The 25,309-nt window shown below is 34.8% G+C and overlaps 3 protein-coding genes across 6 annotated transcripts; 2 read left to right on the top strand and 1 right to left on the bottom strand.

Annotated features, from left to right (window-relative positions):
- Positions 1 to 880: 880 nt before the first annotated feature.
- On the top strand, positions 881 to 2,924 carry LOC148761299 (cytochrome P450 71A9-like). The gene is made up of 2 exons (XM_088808795.1): positions 881 to 1,928; positions 2,011 to 2,924. Exons 1-2 carry the CDS (start codon positions 1,029 to 1,031, stop codon positions 2,611 to 2,613), a joined length of 1,503 nt encoding a protein of 500 aa, XP_088664921.1. The 5' UTR covers positions 881 to 1,028; the 3' UTR covers positions 2,614 to 2,924.
- A 1,851-nt stretch (positions 2,925 to 4,775) lies between these two features.
- FANCM (DEAD/DEAH box RNA helicase family protein) lies at positions 4,776 to 19,021 on the top strand. Of its 4 annotated transcripts, none has more exons than XM_088809145.1 (23): positions 4,776 to 5,012; positions 5,091 to 5,402; positions 6,921 to 7,064; positions 8,298 to 8,380; positions 8,519 to 8,633; positions 8,786 to 8,877; positions 9,002 to 9,056; positions 9,133 to 9,254; positions 9,336 to 9,449; positions 9,953 to 10,146; positions 10,657 to 10,787; positions 12,649 to 12,709; positions 12,800 to 12,870; positions 13,366 to 13,415; positions 13,495 to 13,660; positions 13,856 to 13,983; positions 14,074 to 14,409; positions 14,490 to 14,556; positions 15,323 to 15,943; positions 16,035 to 16,505; positions 16,701 to 16,752; positions 17,009 to 17,155; positions 18,117 to 19,021. In XM_088809145.1, the coding sequence occupies exons 2-23, from the start codon at positions 5,213 to 5,215 to the stop codon at positions 18,712 to 18,714; spliced, it is 4,008 nt and encodes a 1,335-aa protein (XP_088665271.1). In that variant the 5' UTR covers positions 4,776 to 5,012; positions 5,091 to 5,212; the 3' UTR covers positions 18,715 to 19,021. The 4 variants fall into 4 exon arrangements, with proteins under 4 accessions (XP_088665271.1, XP_017981036.2, XP_017981037.2 ...); XM_018125547.2 differs by having other exon boundaries at positions 5,096 to 5,402; XM_018125548.2 differs by having other exon boundaries at positions 4,776 to 5,009; positions 5,096 to 5,402.
- A 770-nt stretch (positions 19,022 to 19,791) lies between these two features.
- On the bottom strand, positions 19,792 to 24,278 carry DNK (P-loop containing nucleoside triphosphate hydrolases superfamily protein). The gene is made up of 5 exons (XM_007019964.3): positions 23,538 to 24,278; positions 22,102 to 22,563; positions 21,375 to 21,752; positions 21,227 to 21,294; positions 19,792 to 20,345 (listed from the first exon to the last, which is right to left on the bottom strand). Exons 1-5 carry the CDS (start codon positions 24,105 to 24,107, stop codon positions 20,126 to 20,128), a joined length of 1,698 nt encoding a protein of 565 aa, XP_007020026.3. The 5' UTR covers positions 24,108 to 24,278; the 3' UTR covers positions 19,792 to 20,125.
- Between the last annotated feature and the right edge of the window lie 1,031 nt (positions 24,279 to 25,309).

Below are 25,309 nucleotides of genomic sequence, written 5' to 3' on the forward strand. Positions count from 1 at the left end.
GTTTCTAATTTTTAATTTAATTTTGATAATCAAGTTCAAATTAAAAATTAACAAATTTAAGTAACAAAATATAGAAATTTGAAGGTGAATTAATTAGACTTAAGTCAAACATAAGTAATTATATATATGTTATATGATTATTACACATCTAAGTGAAAAAACCATATGTTTTTAGTTATTCTGATTTAATACAGTTCAAATCGTTATTTCACCTTGTGGCCCTCAGTACTATGGTAATGTCACGTCTCTTAAGTCGTGAAAATGCTTCATACTTAAATAGGAAGTAAGCATTTAAATTAACTCAAAATTCCTAACTAACTAATATGAATAAATTAAACTATTTAACAGGTTAAGTGTCTTGAATATGATCAAATTTTAGTTTTACAACTTTAATAATTTGGTAAAACGATCTTTGAGATTTTAACTCTAAAGTTTTAAATTCAAATTATAAAAATGAAAGAATCGAATATACTGGATGAAAAAGATGATATGATCTTGTAATTATCATAGTAACTTGTTTTATGAAATGTTTCTATCTTTTGCTCTAGAAAATGAGAGAATAATATAATTAATAACTGGTACTTTTCTATATTGATCTGTGAAATACTTTACACGGATAAAGCATTTTCCTCGTTGCAAACAGGCAAAACTCATCATGAAACGTCCTCATAGGCAAGCTGAGGTGTGAGGTGGAAACAAACTCCAAAGGCCATGGGCCCTTCCCATAGCTGTCCCAGTACAGCCGCGAACGCTGAACCACATTGCCTTGGCTTCTATGAACCACAATTTGTTTTTAGATATGACAAAAGATCTAAATCATAATAGAAAGCCAGAAAATAATAAAAAAAAAAAAGCATCAGCAATATTAGATCATGTAAATCGAGAAAGAAAGTGAAGAAATTTTTGCAGCCATTGTTCATGCGTCATTTTCACTATAAATAGAGGAAGCCAAGTTCTCCTAAACCATATCTTATTCAATTGCCTGAGAAGAAAACAATGTTGCTTCTAACTTGTAAGCAAATCACACTATGAGCTTTCACTATTACTCAATGCTATTATTGGTTGCCGTGACAACTTTGGTGGTGTTGTTATTGATCAAGCAGAGAAAAAAGACAGCTGAAGCAAGTAGGCTTCCTCCAGGTCCAAGGAAACTACCCATTCTAGGAAACCTGCACCAGCTTGGCAGATTCCCCCATCTTTCGATTCAATTCCTTTCACAAGAATATGGACCTCTCATGTTTTTGCAATTAGGCTCCGTGCCAACTATAGTGATCTCGTCAGCAGATATGGCAAGGGCGATTTGCAAATCCCATGATATTATCTTCTCAGGTAGACCACCTTTGTATGTTGCAGAAAAGATAAGTTATAATTTCAACGATATAGTTTTTGGTCCCTATGGTGAGACATGGAGAAAGATCAGGAAGATTGCTGTATTGGAACTTCTTAGTTCAAAAAGGGTCCAATCACTCCAGGCAGTACGAGATGAGGAGGTATCGTCTCTGCTAGATCATATTGCTTGCTCATCATCAGGCCCGGTTAATCTGAGTAGATTGTCATTTCTGCTAACGATTAACTTTGTATGTCGCGTTGCTTTTGGCAAAAGATATGGTAATGGAGAAAATGGTAGCGCAAGCAGAATCGAGGAGGTGATGCATGAAACGCTATCCCTCTTGGGAGAATTTGTTATATCAGACTACTTTCCATGGATGAGGTGGCTCAAAAAGTTTGATGGCTTGGAAGCAAGGGTAGAGAAGAACTTCAGAGAGCTTGACAAGCTCTATGACGAAGTAATCAAGGACCACCTCGATCAAACAAGACCTATACACGATGATGACCATGAAGATATTGTTGACGCACTTCTTCGACTGCGTAAGGATCCAGGCCAAAGGATCGCTCTAACCAATCAACATATCAAGGGTGTTCTCATGGTAGCTTTTTCTTCAATTACTTTATTGTTTTATATATGCTTCTTTGGAGCTTGACACTGAAAGGAAACCATACTTTCATCAGGACATGTTCTTAGCAGGGACTGATACAGGTGCATCTACGATTGTTTGGACCATGGCCGAGCTTATGAAAAATCCATCAGCGATGAAAAGAGCACAAGATGAAGTCAGAGAAGTCGTCAAGGGAAAAATGAAGGTTGAAGAAAGTGACCTTGATAGACTCACATATCTAAAGGCAGTCATAAAGGAAGCTCTTAGGCTCCACCCGCCAGTCCCTTTGATCCCTCGAGAGACAATGGAGGATTGCACCATTGGAGACTATACAATTCCTGCCAAAACAAGGGTGTTTATTGATTTAAGATCAATATCAACAGACCCAAAATGTTGGGAGAATCCATGCGAGTTTCAACCTGACAGATTCTTAAATAGCCCAATCGATTTCAAAGGGCAACATTTTGAGTTGATACCATTTGGGATAGGCAGGAGGGGCTGTCCGGGATTGAACTTTGCTATCCCGCTCATTGAGTTAGCACTAGCACATCTCTTGCATCGTTTTGAGTGGAAATTGCCCGATGGGGTTGAGGATTTGGACATGGAGGCAGAATTTGGGCTTACAGTGTACAAAAAAACTCCTCTTTGCCTAGTAGCTACTACTGTGGACGTCTGATGAGAGGGCAAATAATTCTAAGTACTATTCAATCTCTCTCTCCACATGACCACATCCACAATACAATCATGCTTGTTTAGTTGATGATTTGGGTTCTAGGGAAAGGGGGTGGTGACTGGTGAAGGGTTTATTAACCAACACCAAATAACTATCTAGTCTAGATAATTACAAGCTTCGGATTGCAGCGGGTCAATAAATAAATTACTTGTATTATTTATAATCTATGAGTTCAAATTATTACAATAACTAGAAATGTACCCATGCTTTGCATAGGGATATAATAATACATGTTGTAATAATTGTGTTTATCATTTTTTCCCTTCTATAACTTTTTGTAGGTGAAACTAAAGTAAGCCCATATACTAAAAATTACATATATAAAATGTTATAATCGGTTGTAGAAAATGTAAAACAATATTTTTTTTTGAAAAGTAAAATGTAAAACAATATTACGATAATTTATAATTTTATATATTGATTGTTACTTTGTTAGCTTAGTTAAAAAAAACAGTGCCCGTAAACAAAAGTTAATATAAAACTTTGGCAAAGCTGCAAAAAAGATGGGCTGTTTTGCGTCTTTTTGAGGTAGTGTTAATAACTCAATTTTATATAATTTAGACAAATATCATAATAAAGAGTAATTTTTTCATAATAAACAATTTTACTTTACAAACTTAAGTCTGAATTAAAAAAAATAAACAAAGTAAAAAACCTAAGTGTCAACATTATGGGCAAAAATCTCTTATGCATAATTTTTCCTAAGGCCTTCTATGGCGGTTGACTTCAGCTTTATTTTAGGTGAAATAAATTTTTATGATTAATAGTTGATTAATTGTTATTAGTAAAAAATATTACTTATTATTTTATACATTCGTGGTATTGATGCGGAGGGTGAAAATACCATATGTTTATGTCTTTATATTACATCCGCATGTCATGTTATCATCCATTATAATATGTTAAATGATATGTTAACTAAGTTAATTATTAATCGAAATAACTTATTTGCTTAATAATAAAAATATAAAAATTTATTTGATTTAAAATAAAAAAGTACATATATTTGATTGAATACAATATAAGAATAAAAACTTATTTAAAATTTTCTAAATAGTTTATGAACTTTTTTTTATATATTATGCTTATTATTTATAACTTATGAGTTCAAACTATTATAATAATTAAGGTGCAATCTCGTAAAGCTGTGCTTAAACAACTTAAAATTAACATTTAATCAGGTTCCATTTTGATTGTAAACTACAAATTTGTGAAATTTATTACTTTTTAAGGAAAAAAAATTATTTTTTACTTACTATTGTAAATCCTAATTGATTAATGGTAAATTCTTTCCATATTAATTATAAAAAAGAACATACTAAGTAGCCCAAGTATGCAAAAAATATGCAAGTGAATTGAAATTTAAGTAAAGATTTTATTTTCGAATAGTAGTGATCTTTTTTCATTCAAAAATAAAAAATAAAAAATGTGGATAAAAGTCAATGTTTAAGTAGGGGTGTTTGTAGATTTAGTCGAGTTTGACATGAATCTTATTGGATCCATGTTTATAAAAGCCAAACTCAAGACAACGACAACCGATTGTCGAATTACATAATTTTTATTATTATAATATTTTTTTTATTAATATTTTAAAATTACATAATTCTTGAAAACCATTTTTATTTAAAAAAATTTAAATAAGTTTTTATTTTTTTATTACATTTAATTAAATCTTTATATATTTATTTTGAGTCAAATAGATATTTGTTACGAATGATTAACTAATTGTTATAAGTCAAAATGACACTACTTATCATTTTATGTTCATATGAAACTGATATAATACTAATATGAAAGATGAAAATATCACATAATTGTATTATCATGCTACATTATCATATTATATAACATATTAGTATATCATGTTAACATCATATATAAAATAAAAAATAATATTTTAATAAATAATAAATAATTAATTATTAATTATTATTAACAAGGACTTATTTATCTTAAAAAATTTTAAAAATTAATTATACATAATAAAAAATAAAAATTTATATGAATTTTTTAAAATAAATCAGAAGGGTTTTTTTAAATATATAAAAATACATTTTATCTTAACCTACAAACTCTAGGCCGATGGGTCGGCCTTAGGCTGCGTGTAAGCCCAAGTATAATCAGTGAACATGGATATACGGTTCCATGGTGTTCCGTGTCCAGCACATCTCTTCGGCTAAAACCCAGAAAGGCCTTCAAAGTTTTGCCGCCAAGCCAACTCTTCCCTCCTCTCGCTCTCTCTGATTTCTACAGGGTTTCACCACAGACTCGTTGCAGATTCAATGGCCTCAAGCATTCCTCTCCAAATCATCGACGACAACGACGACGACGGCGACCAAGTCGTAACCTCACTGTCACTCTCTTTCTCTCTTTTATGCATACTGGTAATTCCTTTTTCTAAATATATTTTGGTGTTTAAGCGTAGGAGTTTGATTGGGAAGCTGCGGTTAGAGAGATCGACAAGGCATGTGAAAACACAAAACCTTCTTCCAATAATTCTTCTTCCCATTTTGCCCCTGCCCATCCTCCTCCCTTAGCCCAAATGTCAAAGAAAAACACTGCTGCTGCTGCTGGTACTGCAAGGCAATCCACGCTCGACAGGTTCATTGGGAAGGTGGGACCCAGGCCTCCTTCTGATAATCATCGGACAATTGAGGTTGAGGTTGAGGGTGAAGACAGGGTGGCATCCGTTGGCATTGATATTGAGGCAGCTAAAACTTGGATTTACCCAGGTTATATTTTTGCAGTTTCCACGCATTTCTCTTTTCCTGGATTGTTTGTTTTATTTATTTCTTAAATTTAGGCTTTTATTGATTTTTTTTTCTTGGGTTAAGTGGAGTATTTTTGTTATTTCATTAGTGATTTAGCAAATATGGGTAGCTGGGATATATTAAAAGGAAATTTAAAGAGTGTCTATAGCCACTTGTTATAGTGATATTTTTAAAAAGATTTTCGTAACTAATATATTTTTTTGTTCTTGAAATTTGTGAGAATAATGTATTAAGTGAAAAATATTTTGTAAAATAGAAATTTAAATAACCTTAAGAAGTCCTTATAGGAACCCGCAAAACAGGACCTGTATATTTAAATATCAATTATTTTATTTCAATGAAGTAATTTGGTTGGGATAAATTTAGTAGCAATCTTAGTGACCAATTCTTTAAATTTACTACTCCTATATATATATATATATATATATATATATATATATATATATATATATTTGGTTTAATATTGGTGCACTTTGCAATTGCATAGGGGGATATTTGGTGATTTGTCAAATGTTTTACACAAAATAAATACAAATTCTTTGGTACTGGTTGGTGAAAATATTGATTACCTTGCTTCAAAGGCCATGCTAACTACTATTAATTCATTATTGTTGTAGTGGCTTGTGTTTGATTTGTTGCACATTTAATAGTGTTGAACCAACTGAATGTTCGTGACCATAATGAGGATAGTGGATCAAGTATTAGTGGTAATGATGATCAGTATGTAATAGTGTCTGCTCACATGTATGTGCACAAGGAATAGAAAGGAATCTAGAACTACACAAGATTTACTAGCATGCCAAAATTCAACTAGATATTGTATATTCCACTAAACTTAGGCTTGAGCAATCAATATTAAAGCATCTAGATATTGTATATTCCTTGCTTTGGTTTTGGTTCAGGGATGGTGCAACTCCTACAAGTCTTATCCAATAGTAAGTCACTTTGCGAACATAAACCGTGATAGCTTTCTTTTTCTTTTTTTTTTCATTTTACTATTTGGTCAAATAGATTGGTTGAGGTTAACAATATGAGTTAGCTTATTGCCAGAGGGTACAAAAAATAGTGATATTCCTTTTCCCCCATGAAAGTGCATTATTTCTTAATTTTTCAAGTTGTTATGCTTCCTGCAGTCTTTTAAGTGGTGCCTCAAAGTTCAGTTGAAAGGACCAATTTTGAATTGAAATGAATGATATTTACCTCTTTATGGAGGCTAGGTTTTATTTTGTATGTTATACTTGGTCTGTTTGATGAACTAGATGGCTTTAAGACACAATTATAGTAGTATATATCTTGTAGTGCACCAGCAATTTGAAAAGAAGAAAAAATCAATTTTTTAAAGTTTTATCTACTTTCTTTTTTGGAGATATCTTTGATTTTTTTAAAAATAATCTAATTTCTGAAGTGTCTTTTAACAATTTGTTTTTAAGTATCTGTTAAGAATTTCTAAGTTAACTTCTTTCCTTTGTGTTAGGGCAGTTAATGTCCCCCTTCGTGACTATCAATTTGCCATAACCAAGACAGCACTATTTTCAAACACGTTGGTGGCGTTGCCAACAGGCCTTGGAAAAACGCTTATTGCTGCAGTTGTAATTTATAACTACTTCAGATGGTTTCCAGATGGTAACGTTTATGTCACAGGCATTGCTATAACAGTATTGCTCAAATCTCATCAGAATTTATTTATGCTTTTATAGTCATTGATAATTTTTGAGGCTGATATTGATGTTTTGATAAGTAGAGTAACAGGTTCCTTGTTTGTTTCAAAAATTGTTATTGGACATGGTATATAAGCATGGCTAGATGTGTAGGAATCTGAGAAGCAATATGCTAACAATGATTTATGGTATCTTTACTTGTTCCCTTGCTGTTGTTAAGCTGCATACCATCCAGCCTGAGCAACACATACTTTATTAACTTTTATAAATTTCATAACCTAACACCTTCATAATCATCTGAAGGACAAACCTTTGCTGATTAAAAGAGAGATTTAGTCATTGTGAAACTTTGCCTGGTCATTTTCCTTTTATCTTGATGCTAGTTTCTTTACTTAGCATCATATGGAGGTTCTTTGTTGGCCTCTCCACTAGCTCTTTTGCCTGTTTAACAATTGATTAGAAAGGGAAAGTACTGTGGTATATCCTCCTCCTCTCTTGCTTTTGCTTCTCCCGTTTAAGTATGCCAGTATTCAAAATGTGTTCATAGATTATGTGATATAGGACTTTAAGTTTCTATATTCTTATACATTCTTGGACTAAGAACAGCAAAGTTTCCAACTTTGGGTTGGCACTGCTTTCTCGTGTTTCATGCACAAGTGGTTGGTGATTTCACATGCAACTGAGTTATGAAAGCAATGGAACCATTTCTTGTGGAAAAATCCCTACATTTCAATTCCTTGCTTTGTAAATTTCTCCAGTTCAGTATGGAAACTCAATTTGTGAATTATTGACATCTATTATTGATTCTGGAAGCTCTACCTGTGTGACTGATGATGTTCATTGTTTTTATTATTATTTTTTCTGATTCCTTTTTGCATAGCAGAAGTAAAAGTTCAATTTCTTACATTTTGCTTCATATTACTATATGGTTGATGCCCTTGTTTAAAATAGTTAAGAACTGATAACTAGATAAATGAGAAATCTATGTTCCTATATGCTGTCTGATGTGTAGTGTTCTCTTACTAGTTTATTTTATATTGTTTTAGTATGCATTTTCCTTCAGAATGATGTATGACTATTATTCAATTAGTTTTGCAAAATGAAACTGGATATGTCCTCAATCTGCAGATGCTTAAGTTTAGTTCTGAACAAAATCTTTAACAATAAAACTATGGTGTCTATTTTTGTTCTTTGACAGGGAAGATAGTTTTTGCTGCTCCTTCTCGACCGCTTGTCATGCAGCAAATAGAAGCATGCCATAATATAGTTGGAATTCCGCAAGTAAGACAGTGTGTGTTTTTATGTGTTTTTATTTCTTCCTTTAGTGATGCAATGAATTTTTCATCCATTGGTTTTTTGGTTGTGCAGTTTCAAACTCATTGACCTATTTTGAGAACATTTAGAACAAACTGATTGCAGGAATGGACAATTGATATGACAGGTCAGATCAGTCCGACAAGAAGAGCAAGTTTTTGGAAGACTAAACGAGTTTTCTTTGTTACTCCACAAGTTCTAGAGAAGGATATTCAATCTGGTGATTCTCTAAAGTAATATCATAGCATGTTACGGATGGCTAGCAAATAATTGTAACCTTGTGACTTCATGTTTCTTACTACTACCATTCTACTTGTTGTCCTTCTAGTATCTTCTTTTGCTGGACTTCACTCATAAAGTAACATGGTGCAGGCACATGTTTGGCAAAGTACCTGGTATGTTTAGTGATTGATGAGGCTCATCGAGCATTGGGAAATTATTCCTATTGTGTGGCAGTTCGCGAGGTTGTTTCCTCTTTTCTTTCTAGAATTTTAAACTGAATTCCTTCTCTTTGATTTGAGTACAATCTTTGTGGAAACATGTACTGAGCAAGGTCTCAAAGATGCTGTTTGTACTCTAAATTTGTAGTTAATGGCAATGCCAGTGCACCTGAGGGTATTAGCTTTGACTGCCACACCAGGATGTAAGTTACAATTGTCTTCTTGTATTCCAAAACTTTCACATAACCTTAAATGCTTACATTAAGTGCCATTATTCAGCAAAGCAGCCTGCTATCCAGAAAATAATTGACAACTTATATATATCAACACTTGAATATCGCAATGAAAGTGACCCTGATGTTAGCCCATATGTTCACAACCGAAAGATAGAACTGATTGAGGTATCTAGAAGTTTGTCTCTTTTAAATTTTGTTGTTTATTATTCCTAATGAATTTTAACATATTCCTTGTAATATTTCTAGGTTCCACTGGGGCAAGATGCAGCTGAGGTAAATAATCGGTTGTTAGAAGTAATTCGTCCTTACGTGGCCAGGCTTCATGCGGTTGGACTTATTCAGAACAGGGACTATCAGACTGTATGGGTTCCACATATGCTAAAATTCTTTGGTTCTTTTTCAATATTCATCTGCACTGCATGTTAGCTTATTCAAGTTTTCAGTCTAAATATTTGCATGGGTGTACTTGATAGAAATTTGGAAACTTCCAGCTTGCTGCCAAATGGAAAAAGGCTACAAACTGCCATTCTATGAAAATTTCATTGAATTTAAAAACATAATATTTCACTTTTTGAGGCAACATTAAAACTATTTGGGACTAGAAGCAAGGGAAAATGGTTGATGCTAAATGCTGATGGCACCTGAGGTTCCTAGAGCTGCAACCATCTTTTGAGGACTAGAGTATTGCAAGTATATGTTGGCTTCTTTTTATGGCATTGCTCAGATATAATTTCTGTGAATTTTCTGCAATTTCTAACTTTGCCTGAATTTGAAACATCTCATTGTCTATCACTCTGATTTCCTACGATTGCAATGGGGTATTCCTATTATTTTTACATCTAATTTACATCGGCCTTTGACAGTTAAGCCCGGTCGATTTACTTAATTCAAGGGATAAATTTCGTCAAGCACCTCCCCCAGATCTTCCACATGTTAAGCATGGAGAAGTTGAAGCATACTTTGCAGTTCTTATCACACTTTACCACATTCGTAAGCTACTTTCAAGCCATGGAATAAGACCTGCATATGAGATGCTGGAGGAAAAGTTGCGACAAGGGTATGTATTTATCACCTTCATTTCAGCAATTTGAAGAAATTGCGTGCTTATTTTAATCATAAGAGAACCATTATCTTGAACTCTTTATACTTATTCTCTTTAGTAAAATGCTGCTGAAGTTGTAACTAAAACACAATTCATACTAAACAAATATTATCTGTTTCCTCGTGAACCAAAACTTGCTCTCTAATTAGAGGCAATGTTACTAGCCTTTTTTAGATAAGTACAGATAAGTAGGATTTGCTTGCAGATAATATGAATACTATTTTAAGATATAACTTTTTAATTTTTTTTAAAGGCCAGAAGTTCCATCAGCCGATGGTAGATAGCAGAAATGGAGTAGTGATTTGTTACTGAATTCTGCTAATTGTTGTTTTGAGTTGAACCACAAACATATCGATGCACAAACACACACGTTACCTGCAATTGAATCTACTTTTATGTGCACTGTTTTATATGTTGATCACATCTTTCAACATTGTATTACATGTTCAGACTTGATTGTTGCAGGCCTTTTTCAAGATTGATGAGTAAAAATGAAGACATAATGAATGCAAAGCTTTTAATGCAACGGAGTTTGTCTCATGGTGCACCAAGTCCAAAATTGTCGAAAATGTTAGAAATACTGGTTGACCATTTCCGTATGTCATCTGCCATTTAAATAATAATTCTGCATGTGGTGGTTTTGATTTGCGTCTCCTCCCTGAATCTTACTGCAACTAACAGTAGTATATTTCTTAGGATGCTAGAAACTTGAATGTTGAATCATCATAACTGATATATTGGAATCTTTTAAGGTATTGTGCTGCTACTTATGAGTTATGAGAGAATAAAGCTTTAAAAATGAACTCTGGTTTGTTTTGACTTTCTTCTTCAAGGAAAAAATAAAATAAAATTCCCTTAGTTTAAGACTTGAAGGATTATATGTACTTGTCAAATTGGTGACGGATACTCTTGCTCATTTTGATACTTTATTGATGGTTCACATATATCTTTTAAGTTTTATTATCTCAACTCTGTAATTGGGAAATGAGCATTGGAAAAGGATAGAGAAACAAATGAGGCAGGTTGGTTGCGAGAAGTCTGCCTTCTTTGGGTTTATTATGGGCTAGGGTTACAATTAGGGATTTTAGGCATATGGCTTGGGTAGGATAAGGTGTGGTTAGAGTTTGATATAAGAACAGAGCTCAAAAAGGGGGCTGGAATCTAAGGGGAAGGTTGCTGGAATTTTTGTCCAGCAGCAACTAGAAGAAAGAAAGTTTATGGGTATTGTCCTTGCTATAAAAAGTGACCTAGGAACAGTATAGCAAGAGACAATATGTCAAACGAGAGAAGCACACAATACTTTTAAGCATCCATGTCTCCATAAACCCAAATACTCATAATTTTGTTGATCAAAACTAAAAATAAATAAATAAGAGATTGCTAGACTACTCCTAAACATACAAAGATGAGGATTTTTTATAGGATACTAACTCTTAGACAAGTGAATAACCATCTTGGACTCCAAAATTAAACCTAACTCCTAGAATAATTTAAACTTAACCCTATGATAGAGGTGACAAAATGAACCAGAACCCGAATTCAAACCCATCCAAACTTGAATTGATAAAAAAGTCAAAGAACCGAACCACAAAATGATCCAAACCCGGAAATGACCTGAATCTGAGATCGGTCCAACTCAAAGCCATAATAACTTGAGCTTAACACTAAAAATGCAAAATTTAGTTACTAGTTTCATTTTAACCTGAACTCAAAACAGCCCGAAGTCATTCTGACCAGATCTGAACCCACCTGTTTGTCTCCCCTACCCTATGATGTAGAATGTGCAGAAATTATGATTCTACCATTATAAAATAAAATTCTGAATTGCTAATACTGAAATTACAAATATGAAAGGAATAAAGTTTCTTCTGCCTTGCCTGCGGTGAGAAACTATAGGTCTTAATTTATTATTTACTGATAAAAGTGTGATTTTGATGGTAAGATCTTGTATTGAATTATGTAGAGCATCTGCAATCTACAAGAAAAATAAAATTCTTATCTCTTTTTGGGATGTATAGAATTATTTAGCACCTAGTTTCAAAAGTCCTTGGTCTCGGTCTTGCTACCAGTTACTGCATCAACTTGTCATGATGAAGCACAGGATAACTGGCATACTAAGGCTGTTCTCTTTTTTGTTGGACTTTCTTTCAAGTCACTTTATTTAGCTTGGCCATTTGATACTGACTTTCTATTAGGAATTTTAGAATGGAGAAATGTATACTCAACAACTCAGCCATTTTAAATCCCTTCTACTATCATGGTTAGGGTTTTGGAAGATTTTCATTGTTGATGATATAAAACTTCACTTTCGTAATATGGATTATGTTCAGTACCAATATTTAATGCACAAGAAGTTTCTTAAAGAGGCTTTATGTTCAAAGTGAAGCTTTAATGACATATCTAGTACAATTTCTCTTTTTCAAAAAAATTTTATATTTATTTCTATATATGTTGCAGATACAAAGGATCCACAAAACTCCAGGGTGATTATCTTCTCAAATTTTAGAGGAAGTGTCAGGTGGAAAACATTTTTTATATTCTTTTTGTTTGTGACACTTTCAGTCCATAGTATCTCACCATTACTTGGTATAATTAAACTTGCATTCAGGGACATAATGAATGCACTAGCAAATATTGGAGATTTAGTCAAAGCAACAGAGTTTATTGGTCAAAGCTCAGGTTTGCTGTTCTGTTCTTCTAGCTTTCCCATTGAGTATACCTTTCTGAAATCATTTGTAAGCATCTAGAACAAGATGCAAAAGTTTTGATGTAATGGTTGAATCAATGTTAAATGGTATTATTCCACATTGGTTAAGTTTGAGGTTTGTTGAGACCTAATATTTAGGTTATGTTCCCTCCACTTACTATGAATTTTTTTAAGTTGGATGCTTTGTTATGGTTATCATAGCCAAAGTTATTTGTTGCCTGGCTTTTTGTTTGTTATTCGTCATTTTATTGCACTGTATTCATTGTCTACACACTGGCCATTTGTTTGTGATAGTTATTAGTATTGGGCCTACACATGAAAGGTAATATTAAGTGGTGTTATCCTCAATTGGTTAATTCTGAGTTTTCTTGGGGCCTTACTTTCGGTTGGGTTTTCCACCTATTGCTAATTGGTTTTAGGTTGGATGCCTTACAAATGAACTATATGTTAACCATAGTCTCTTACAGGGAAAGCATTGAAAGGCCAGTCTCAAAAAGTTCAACAGGCAGTTTTGGAGGTAATTGTGTTAATTTTAGTGATTTTTTTCTTGGCGATTTTGCCAATTCCAGTGATTGGCTTATTATGTTTGCTGACAGAAATTTCGAGCTGGTGGGTACAATGTTATTGTTGCCACATCAATTGGTGAAGAAGGCCTGGATATCATGGAAGTTGATCTTGTAATATGTTTTGATGCTAATGTTTCGCCTTTAAGGATGATTCAGCGAATGGGGAGAACCGGAAGGAAGCATGAGGGACAAGTTGATATCCTTTTGTTGTTTCATGATGCGTGTATTAAGGAGTGGGTGGCTAATGAGTTTAGTGTTCACATGATATAGCAAAAATTTGTACTTTTCTACTTTGTGATTTGATGGCTCTAAAAATCTGCCCCCCACGGCCAACAGAAAAACCAGAAAAAGTGAATGCTTACAATTCAAATAGTTCCTTAACAAGTCATACTAGTTCTTGCTTGTCAAGGGTCAGAGCTAAAGGGTTATATGCGAAAGCAAGCTAACAGCCGGTCTATAAATAAACACATGCAAAATGGTGGAATGAATAGCTTCAATTTCCATTCCAGTCCAAGGATGGTGAGATCTATCTAAAGTCATTGGTCATGTTTTCTTGTTGCTTCAACTGCTACCTTATGACCCATATGTTCTTTTATCTTCTGTATGTAGGTTCCTCACATTTTCAAACCAGAAGTTCAATTTGTTGAGCTGTCAATTGAACAATTTGTTCCCCGTGGAAAAAAATTAAAAGATGATCACACTGTTGAGACACCTCCTTTTAGGGAAAAACTGTCTGTTGCAGAGTCTGATTTAATTGCCAAGTATTTCCATTCTACCAGTGAGAACACTTGGAGACCTTCACTGATTGCCTTCCCTAACTTTCAAGCATTTCCCTCCAAAGTATATAAAGTAATGCATTCTTGTAGAACAGATATGCTGATAGATTCCATGCAATATTTGCAAGGCTTAACCTTTCCAGGAGGCAATGGGAATTTCTTTGTTGAGGTTCACACTTGAACTTTTTGGAATTGTTTTCCTTCCCACGTAGCATCAATCTAGCTTATGTATTTATCTAATGGATTCAGGCTGAAGTCTCTTCAGGTGATTGCTTTGGAGTTGGCATTGTTGAGCAACATGACAGTAGCAGCAAAGGTAATATTGTCTTTAGCAGCATAGAAGGCTTTCTTGACAAATTTGTCTATGAGAAAGCTTATGTAATTAGCTAAGTTTGAGTACTTTTAGATTAAAATGTTTATAGGTTTTAGTAGATTTGAGATAGGAGGCATTGTTTACTTTTTTTTTTATTTCTCTTTTTCTCCTTCCTTTTTGGGAGAAGGAGAAACTTGGTCTAATTCAGTGATGAAACTGGGTTATAGATTCAGTATTTTGATCCCTTGCTTTCTTTTTCTTACTTTGTGAAAAAAATTTAGCATCCGTTATTGATACAAATATTTTGACAAAATATTAATATAAAATATGAGATACCTGAATATTTTTTTTTTTATAAATAGGCTTTCTTACTTATCATGAAATTACTTTTCTAGTACAGGCCATAAATGAACAATCAAGGTTGAGCAATTGTTTGCATTTTCTTATTCTCACCATATATCTTGTAGCTCTTATAGGCCATATAATTGAATTTGATTTTTTGAGTCTTAAACCTGATAACATAGTGATGTGCTGTTGAGATCTTTTCAATATAGTCTTCTTCTTTTCATCCCTCTTACTTGTTCATATTTGATTCTATGGTTACAACATCAGGTTGTTACTGAATTATGTTTGAAACAATTACATCTGCATCGGTAACTTTTTGGTGTTTAATGTCAAGAAACCTTTTTTCCCCATATATATTGGCTGCTTGCCTAACAGATACCAATAATGTCAGCAGCTAAAGTCTAACAGTAAACCATTGTTCCAGATTTGCTAGTTTTGGATAATTCTCCAGCAGCCCATGCTCAATTAGGAGTAACAGATTCTGCAGAATTGCCTATGAGGACTATAAGAACTAAGGAGAAGTATGATGAGCCAAATTCTGAATGCAAAAGTCCCCAAGAGCACTCCTATCTTTTTAGTTCTGATTTTGTATCTGTTGATGCTTTGGGAAAGGTCCTAATTATATCTGTTCCTTCACTTTATTTCGAAGATGTAATGCATTCTAAGCATGCAAGTCCTAGTACTAAAGAGTTGCAAAATTGTTTGAATCAAGAGACTTACCCTGTGAAGACTTCAGATGGAATTATGCAAACTGAAGCTGTTCCAAATGTAACAACTTCTCAGACAAAAAGCACGAAAGATGATACTCTACCAACACCTAGATTTTGTGAAACTGATTCTGAAAAAGAGAAAATGCTAGATGGAGTAGAAAAAATTCCTGGGACTCCAGGTGGCACTTGTGAAACACCTGATATTGAGGAAATCAAGGCACCGCCACCACTGGCTGATGAACATTGCTGTGATCTCCAAGATACTGAACTTAGTCCCCGTCTAACTAATTTGATCAAAATCGGTGTTGTTCCAGAGTCTCCTATAACTGATAGTGGTCAGTAGTTGTCCTTTTAGTTTTATATGTTCTTAAGTTTGTTGAGCCAGAGTAACTAATTCTAGCTTGATAAACATGAATTTTTTTGCAGGGATTTTAAAGCACAAAATAAGAAATGAATCTTTAATTCCAGACCTAGCATCACCTGCCAAATTGGGCACTGAACTGCTATTGAGATCATCAAGTCCAGTGGAAAATGAAAGGGGCGTTATGGACAATAGCCCCTATGGAAGAAATGTCTCTGTTTTGAAAGATGAAATGACACCTCTAGTTAAGATGAACCCTGTTTCTAGTACAAAACATAGCCCTACTTCTCCACTTGTGGAAACGAAAACTCCCTTGGCACACCTTACAAACAGTAGTGGCAGCAAAAGTTGGCACTTAAGTTCTGGAGAGGTGGCAACACTCGAGCATGCCCAGAAGTTTAAAAGGTTGCGCAAAGTTGGGGATTGTGGAAAAGCTAGGAGCTCAAAAAGCATGAAGGAAAATTCTCTTGTCTCTGTAGCAAACCTTGCCAAATCCTTTTCTGGTGCCAGTCTTATTCGAAAAAAGCATGGCAGAGGTAATCTGTCGTACATGGAATTATTTAATATTTCCAGTGCAGGGACTTTCAGTGTGACTTCTGCATTCCCCCAGTAGTTTTGTCTCATGCTTGATTTGAAGCCTAGTTATTGTTTAGAGCATAATCAGTTTAGAATGTTAAGAAAGAAAACTTGTGTACAGGTTATTAATGAGGCCTGGTACCTGTTGTTTTCAGGTAAAAAGAAGCCAGAGAATGATGTCAGAACGTTCATTGATGAGGAAGCTGAGTAAGTGCCTTGCTCAACTTCCATTTTTTTTTTTTATGAAAAAAAAAAGAGGAACAGTTGCTAGTTATTAGCACACCAGAGGAAAGGCTTTCATATATTAGTTTGTTCTTCAACAATAATTGTACAATTAAATTCCATTAGATATAAAATGGATATCAAGTTTCCATATCAAAAGCTATTTGAGTGTGCATATTAAATGTCTTTCATGATGGCTGGTTAATTATTTTTTTATATATTTGTTAATCTTTTTGCTCAGGGTATCTACAGAAGCTGAAATATCTGCTGAAGAAGAAGATGATGACAATGAATTGTATGATGATGGTTTCATAGATGACAGGATAACTCCTACTGCTGGCAGTAACCAGACTGAATCTGGTAGAGTTGACATGATGGCAATTTACAGGTTGCTGACAGTTTCTTTCTCATTATTTCTGCCATTTTCTTGACATCCCCATGAGGTTTCCAGCATTCACCCTTAGAAATCATTAAATAAAAGTATTTTACTGTAATAAATATTTTCAGGTGGACCAGTCAGAAGAGACCTAAAATCTGCAAATCTGATACATTTTTTTTTTGAAAATTATTAGCTGAAGAACTGACATGATATGATAAAACTTCCAGTAGATCTAAAGGGATGTATTACCTCTTCTTCTTTTTTTTTTTTTTTTGTAGTTTATCTTTTCCAGCTCACGGAATTCTAAAGTTTCTCACAGTTAGAATGTCCATATTTCTAGCAACAGAGTTTCTTGTTTTATGTTCCTATTATGAACCACAAGCTATTTGTGGAGCATTCTAATTTGTCAATTAACAGAAAATGTACACTTATGTAGCTGCTGCTTTAGATTTCACCATCTAAATTTCAAAATCAAGTCCTTGCAGCAGGCTGGCTGACAGCCCACTGCAAGATTGAATGCTACAGAGAGCCAGAGTTAATAGCTCGATTTTGAAGTCCAGTTTTCCCAAGAAGGGATGTTGATTGATCATATATTCACAATTGTATGGGTGCTTTTCAATGACATAACTGAGGTCCTGTACTTTAGATTTGCAGACTTTGCCCTTTTTATTGGACTGGTTTCCATGTTCTTAGTTACATAGGCATGGTTGTGTATAAAGTAAGCCACACTGGGTGTTCAACTTGATTTTTTTTTTTTAGCAAGTATTATTGTTTTGTTTCCTAATCTACATGGTTATCCGACTTCCCAACCATGGATCCAATATGTACTTCACTTTGCAAGTGAATTATGAATCTACCAGTAAATTTAAAATAGCATTGTTAAAATGTCATCCTTGTGTTTTTCCTCGATTCATCTTTTGGCTTTTTGCCAAGCTGCAGCGTTAATGAACTAATTGCTCTTTTATTGCAGGCGTTCTTTGCTAAGCCAATCACCAATGGTGAGGCAGTCAACTTCTTTTAGCCCTGACTGTGTAGCTTCCACGAGCAAAGACAATGGAAGTGGGTGTTCCTCGGGCAAGACCTTTAATTCTCTCCAGGTACCTCAACTTGAGTCCATAAATCAGCCTGCAAGGAAGTATACCGAGTTATTCCAAATGGAAGAGAGGATCTTCTCACAATCCATGCCTTTTGGAACTAATGATTTTGCAATAGAAAATAAGAGTATGCAAAGTAGGAAGCGAAAGCTGAGTTTCTTCCAATTGGAGACTATTCCTGTAATTAACTTAGACCAAGAATTCTCTTTCGAATCTGAGGTTGGAGGCAAAGAATCAAGTAAGGCTTCTCAGCAGCCCCAAGTGGACAAAATCACTGTGAATGAGAATGAGTTTGATGATGATGATGATCAATTTTATGCAAGTCTTGATCTTGATGCTGTTGAGGCACAAGCTACCTTTCTTCTCAAACACCAGTCAGAGCCACAAATAGAGAAGCAAGAGAAAATTGTTCAACCAAACCTTCAGAATGGTGGGCTTCAGGGTTCTCCATCATTTGATCTAGGGATATGGTAATTGAGGCAAAACCCTTGTGAAACTGCTGCTAGAAAATATCACATGGAAATAATTTATTGTAGCCACTTAGAAGTTCGATTAGAATTATTTTGGGGTCAGGATATTGGAAGATGTGGTGGGATATCTAGGCAATTGTAAGAAATGTAATCTATTGTATAGTTTGTAGAGAGCTCCATGTCTAGAGAGAAACCAATGTATTTATGTACAGGTGATGGTGTACTCCGTATTAAATTTGTTCAGAAAAAACAGTGTTAGAACCAAGAATAACATATTTATAATGTAAATTTCATGTCTGAGCATTTCTACTCTTCCAGTTTTTGACACTTACCAAACTCCCAGTCTCCATTAGTTTTAATTGGTGTGTTCGACTCTGCTACTGTTGCAGCTTGTAGCCCCTATCAGATGTCATACATACTAAGCTAATAGACACATAAGCACTTGGTAGAAACAGTGTCAGAAGGGAAGACCAAGTCAAGTTACTTGGGCCTGAATTCCGGAGGTGGAGGTTAATCTTGTCTGGATAGGAAAAGGTGGAGATAGGTATTGACACAATGCCTATAAATAGGGGGTGCCACAAACACAATACAGCACAGTCGAAGTCTTCGACCTTCAAATGTTCTACATTACTTATTTTTTTATCCAGCTCTTGGTGAGCATTCTTGTTCAATTCTATCACCAGCAGGCTAGTTCAAAATTGACTTATTTTAGTTACATTTTTTATAAGTTAGAATTGAACAAAAAATGCTCATTAAGAACTTGGTACCAAACTAGTTCATGTAGCCAGGCAAACATCCTGCTTTGAAAACCAAGCATTTGCATAATTGAGCCTGAGATAGCTCTACCTTTGTTATATGGATTAATTTGCCTTTAATATAATCCAACCCAATTGTGCATTTGTAAGAAATCCAAAAAAGAATATACCCTTTAAATAACAATCGATTAATGGATGCCACAGAGATTTTGAGACTAGAGAGTGGAACTAGATGCTGCTTTTAGGGAGCTGCTGCCTTTGTATTTCAGCACATCAGTTCTTATTAAGGATCTGAACCTGGAACCTAGTCCTCAAAAAAGTATAAATGCCCGTATAAGTCGGTCCATTTCATCTTTAGAAATTTAGAATTTTTACTAGCACTGCAGGCACCACTTAATGGAAAGCCGTCACACCAAACAAATGCAGTACATGAAGCTACTTCCTAGTAACAAAAATAGAGCTTCAGAGACTTGACAGTCAGACGGTAAGAATTACCCAAGCATCCAACAAGCATTACAACTATCTCTACATTCCTACAGGTTAACGGTTAAAAACACATTTTTACAAGAGACATGCCCACCCAGAGTCACAACCAACCAAAGCCGAAAACTCTAGATGCAAATCCAAGATTAGGGGAAAAGGGGCCGTGCCAAAAACTGACTAGCCTGAGCCAGACATGAATGACATGGCTCGCCGGAAATCTAGAGATTTCAGAGCGGAATCAGGGAAATGTTTTCCATCTGCTACCCATAATCCACCTGCATGGGGCAGTAGAATCTGAGGTTGGCTATTTACTTGACCTTCTTCACCAGCTTTAGTGGATGAGACTTCCTTCTTTTTCTTCACAAATTCAAAAAACTCTGCTACTTGGCGTGCATACCTTCACCAAAGCCAGTTCAGGAACAAATTAAAAAACTCTAAAGGCACATGGGACATATGAACTGTTGAATGAAGACGTGGACATCAGCATATTAATATCTGAACTAAGAAAAACAAATGTTTAAAACCCAGAACCAAAAGTAGATAAATCAAGAAAAATATATACTTTTGAAGAGTAGACACAAACTAATAAGGGCACAAAACATTTACAAATAACAGGCGGGGTATCGGATGCCAAGAGAACCGATGCACATAAAAATTTCTTTCTCTAATATTCACATCATAGTGCAATAAGAAACTCTTAACAAATCATGAAGCTAATCTCTTAGACATTATTACCACTTGAGTGCTTAAAAGTTTAATATTTCAGCACAATTCTAAGGTCTATTGTCCTTGTATTGATTTTATAGAATAGGAGACCTAGATGCTCTTAGATACGATATGATCAAAAGAGGGTGATATTGGAGAAGCGTCAACTCAAAATCATTCTGACTGGTATATCAAATTCCCAGCTTTCTGCTAAAAAAACATGCAAATCAAGGGTTGGGAAATGAAACAAATTAGAAAACCAGGCCATTCACAATTGCCACTGAAGAAGCTCTTTTGTTTCTTTATTTCTTGAATAAGTAAGCAAAAGCTCATTTGATCTTCAACCCAGGCTTGGCCTAGTTATTGTTACTTCTCTTTAAGAGGGTTGGGACTAAGGTTCAATTCCTTCTCCCCCCTTAGTCTTCCTCAAATATTCCCCCACCCTCACCCCCCAACACTGGTAAGAAAAAAGAGCCCTACCTATCAAGACAGCATTTGAAATTGTAGGCATAATATTCTGTTCAAAGTTATCTTTTAACTAATTTGATGAAAACAGTAGGGATGTTATCTTACTGTCTCTTTGCTTCAATATCTCTGCTGAAATCAATGTTGGGTTCACAGTCAAGAACCAAAGCAGGAACCTGTTCATAAACAAAGAGCCTAAGATACAGCCTGAAGGAGAGAAGCAATCTAAATTCCAAAATAAATGAAATCATCATACCTTTTGAATGCTAGAATGCATATGATTACCCTCTAAATAGAACACTCGATCTCTAATATCAGGATGCAAAGAGCTGTCCATATGGACAGGCAACTTACTAACAGACAGCACTCCATGATTTCCACTTTGGAATGGGAAAAGCCAACTCTCATGCTTTTCATGCAAGTCTCGGAGATAATCTAGGCTCACTCCACCCTCTTCTGCTCTCTTTCGCAGCATCATCCTCTTATGGCATGTATCGGGACTTGCCCTTAGATAAATAAAACCATCAGGAATAAGTCCAGGCAAGCATGATACAACTGGATCAAACCATGAGTCATAAATGCTGATCTCCATCTCATTCATCCAATTTGCTTCATGAACAGCTCGTACAAACACCTTAATTAAGTAAAAATAAGATAAAGTTGTCAGCCTTGAAACTCTTAGGTCAGGGCTTTCTTCCTCTTGATTGTAATGAACCAAAGGAGAAAGGAAAGAACTGCAAGGATTCAAATCCAATGACTTTGGTCATTATTGAACTGACAAATGCATAGGAACTTCTAAAATCCTTTGTTTTTATATTGGGTCAAACCTATTTTAGATTCCTCAAAAGACAAAAACTTAGATTAATGAAACTTGTGGGATATGCAAAACACAACAACCATAAAGAGAAACTGTATTAACATATCATCATATCATCACAACCTGCAGAAAAATAACAATAATAATAAGCTATTCAAATGCTTACCATCCTGTCGCTGAAAACGCTCCTTTCCATCAACCTGAGCGGCTTAATTCCCCCAGATGACTCTCTCTCCTGCATAACCCTTGTAACAAAGACATAATTTTGAAAGGTATAGGCATACCTCTCTGGTTCAGCATAAAACGCGTCTAATATATTGAAATGGTCAGGTCCAACATTCTGCCACTTATCAATGGGTTCTGGAACAATCTCAACAAGGTCACGTAGCTCCAGTGTTTCATTAGCTATTCTCTGAAGGAATGTTGTCTTTCCAACACTAATATTTCCTTCAACACAGAATGTTAACCGTTTCTTTGCAGCTGGCTTTACGTCAGAGTCTGAATCCTTCAGTTCTTCATCCACACTTTCTTTAATAAAAGTTGTTATACTCTCTGCATGATTTCTGTGGATAATCCCAACAGAACTTTGTAAAAACTCAACCATCTTCTGACTAGCCTTCCCAAAAAACTGCAAAAAAGGTAAAGCCCAGATCAGCAAACAATCTCATCAAAGCATCACAGAAAAAACTATGGTTTCCTCCGTGCACATGAAAACATAAGTTTGCACAAGATTTTTCAACCAATTTACTCAAAACTCTGTTCTTCATGTTTAGGCACTTACAACCATTTGAACTATTTTGGATCCAGATTGGATACCCCTCCATTACTTGCCAATACACCCATCATCATTCAAACATGTAGGACCCACCCATGAATTGTGGAAGTCATACCTGTGAATGTTGATTAAAGGTGTTGTGAAAAGTTTTGAGTAGAAAAGTAATGGAGGGGAGTCAGACCCTTTGGATACAGTCATCTAAACTTGGCACTTTTTTGGTCCTGGAAAATGAGAATCCACACTTCATTTCTTAGTATAACAGGCATACTTGGAAATTACTTTCATAAAACAACATAACCAATTCATACTTACTCCTCTTATTGCAAGCACATCAATAAAACAACATGCCATCAGCATGTACAAAGTTTATACAATAACTTTATAGTATGGGAGAAAGGACTTGGAAGCTAGAAAGAGTCAGCTCTATGCAATGGAGAAATGAATCTACACAGTGATGTGAATAAGTTACTCCAAACAAAAGCTCTGGAAACACAAATATTAAATAGATAAATGCATCCATTTTCTGAAATATTACAAAGAATAAAATAATCAGAAAAATAAGCAAAAACCATTCCAGACAATGGGGAAATATAACCAACAGACCCCTTTTAGCTTCAGAGATGCCCATGAAAAACTACAAAAGAAAACCTCTAAAACTAAATACTTTAACCCAACAAAAACCACCATCTAACTCAATTTTTGACATCATCAGAATAAAGATATAAAACTACAAGCACATTAAAAACCTAAATCCCAACTCAGATTTACACTAATCAATCCAAATAATGTCTACAACAAAAATTCCAAAAAAAAAAAAAGGAAAAAACCTTATCCTTGTACAATTGCTTGAGCTCGGCAACACCCTGAATCCCATTCTCAACGAGCTTCCTCAAATTTCTAGGTCCTACACCTGGAATTGTCAACAAATCCGGACTCCCCACTAAAACCCCTGAACCCTTTTGCCTTCTATTCAGCCTCATCGGCTTCCCTTCCTCTTCTTTCCCTTCTTCATCACCCAAACTCTTCGATCCTTCAACAGGACCCAAAGCCTCCTCTACACCACCCGAATGGCACCGAGCTGGCCGAATCCCAATCCTCCCAGGCCAACCCCGTAGATGGGTTCTTGCATTTGAGCAGGGCTGGTAAATACTACAAGTAGAGGTAGTGTAGAACCGCCGGGAAAAAGAAGGGTTTTTGTTGGTAAGAGCGGCGGCAGCGGCGAGGGCTAAGCCGCTGCCAGAGAGAGCAGCAGTGGGCATCGTAAAACGGGTACTGTTGGTGGCAGGAAAGGAGAAAGCAAGAGAAAGAGAAAGAGAAAGAAAAGAAAGAGAGGGTTTAATGGAAGAAGTACAAAGAAGTGGAAGGCCAGAAGGGCTTCTTCGTATCAGCTTCTGCATCCCTCAAACGCATTTCACTGTCTCTGTGCTGTCTTGTTTCCCTGCTAAGAATTCAAAGGAAAAAAGTGAAGCTGGAGAGGAGAGAGAAGAGGCGGGAAGAGGGTTTTGCAGCAGTTGGTGCAAGCTGTGCAGACTTTTCAGTAGGGTTTTTGAGTGGATTTTTAGGGGGGGGGGGGTTTTATTTTTTATTTTTTATGTTTTATTTTTATAAAAAATAAATTAAAATTTTCTTTTGGGAGAATGTGCCTTGAATTTAGGGAGTTTGGCGCATAAGCAGGACTAGGAGGAGGACAAAGATTTTAAAAGAAAAGGAGACATAATTTTACAGCACGACACGTCATCGTCAAATTAATTTTAATGTACCACCCAACGCGGTTCTCTCGTGTCTTTGGTTGTGATATGTCAGCTGCCCTTTTATTGTATTCTTCCCTCCCATTGTTCTCTATTCTGTGTTACCCTATAAAGAATAACCGTACTATTTGCCCATACCCTACCTCATATTATTTTTAAATCATGCATATGAATATATTTTTCTGTTTTCGAATTTAGGGTATAAATATTAATAGTTATATAAGTAAATAAGAATCAAGATTTTAAATATGTATATAAATTTATTTAATAATATATAATAATACGATAAATATGTTTATTATATTTATCGATTTAAATTTTATACGATATGACATAATTAGCACAATTAAAATTTATACAAGATATAACATATTTACATGATTGCTTTGATTAACATGATTAAATATATTTTAATTTTAATTATATGCCTAAACTCATGGGTTTTTACTTGGGTCAAGGCAAGCTTGTACATGTCTTTAATTTTAATTTTAAATTATATTTTAAAATATTTAATATAAATATTTAATATTTTAATAAATAAATATAACATAAATTATTGGATTAGGTTTGAACATAAGCTTGCGTTTATAATATGTCAAGTGAGGTCTAGTCCAATCAAACTCGATCCATGAACATTTTTTGTTAGATCAAAATACCTCAACAGTTTCTATACTTGCGCAACTTCTTTTAATTTAGTCTCTCTACTTAAAATCATAACAATTCAGTCTCTTAATTTTAAAAATTACTTTAATGTAGTTCGTCCAATATTTTCCTTTCGAAATTATTCTTCTCAAAGCTGACGTCAACATTGACGTGATGTTGACGTAACATGTGAGGTAGCTAAAAATGCT

Source organism: Theobroma cacao, chromosome 8, assembly GCF_053813885.1.
Source record: "Theobroma cacao isolate CCN51 chromosome 8, ASM5381388v1, whole genome shotgun sequence".
NCBI classification, from domain to species: Eukaryota; Viridiplantae; Streptophyta; class Magnoliopsida; order Malvales; family Malvaceae; genus Theobroma; species Theobroma cacao.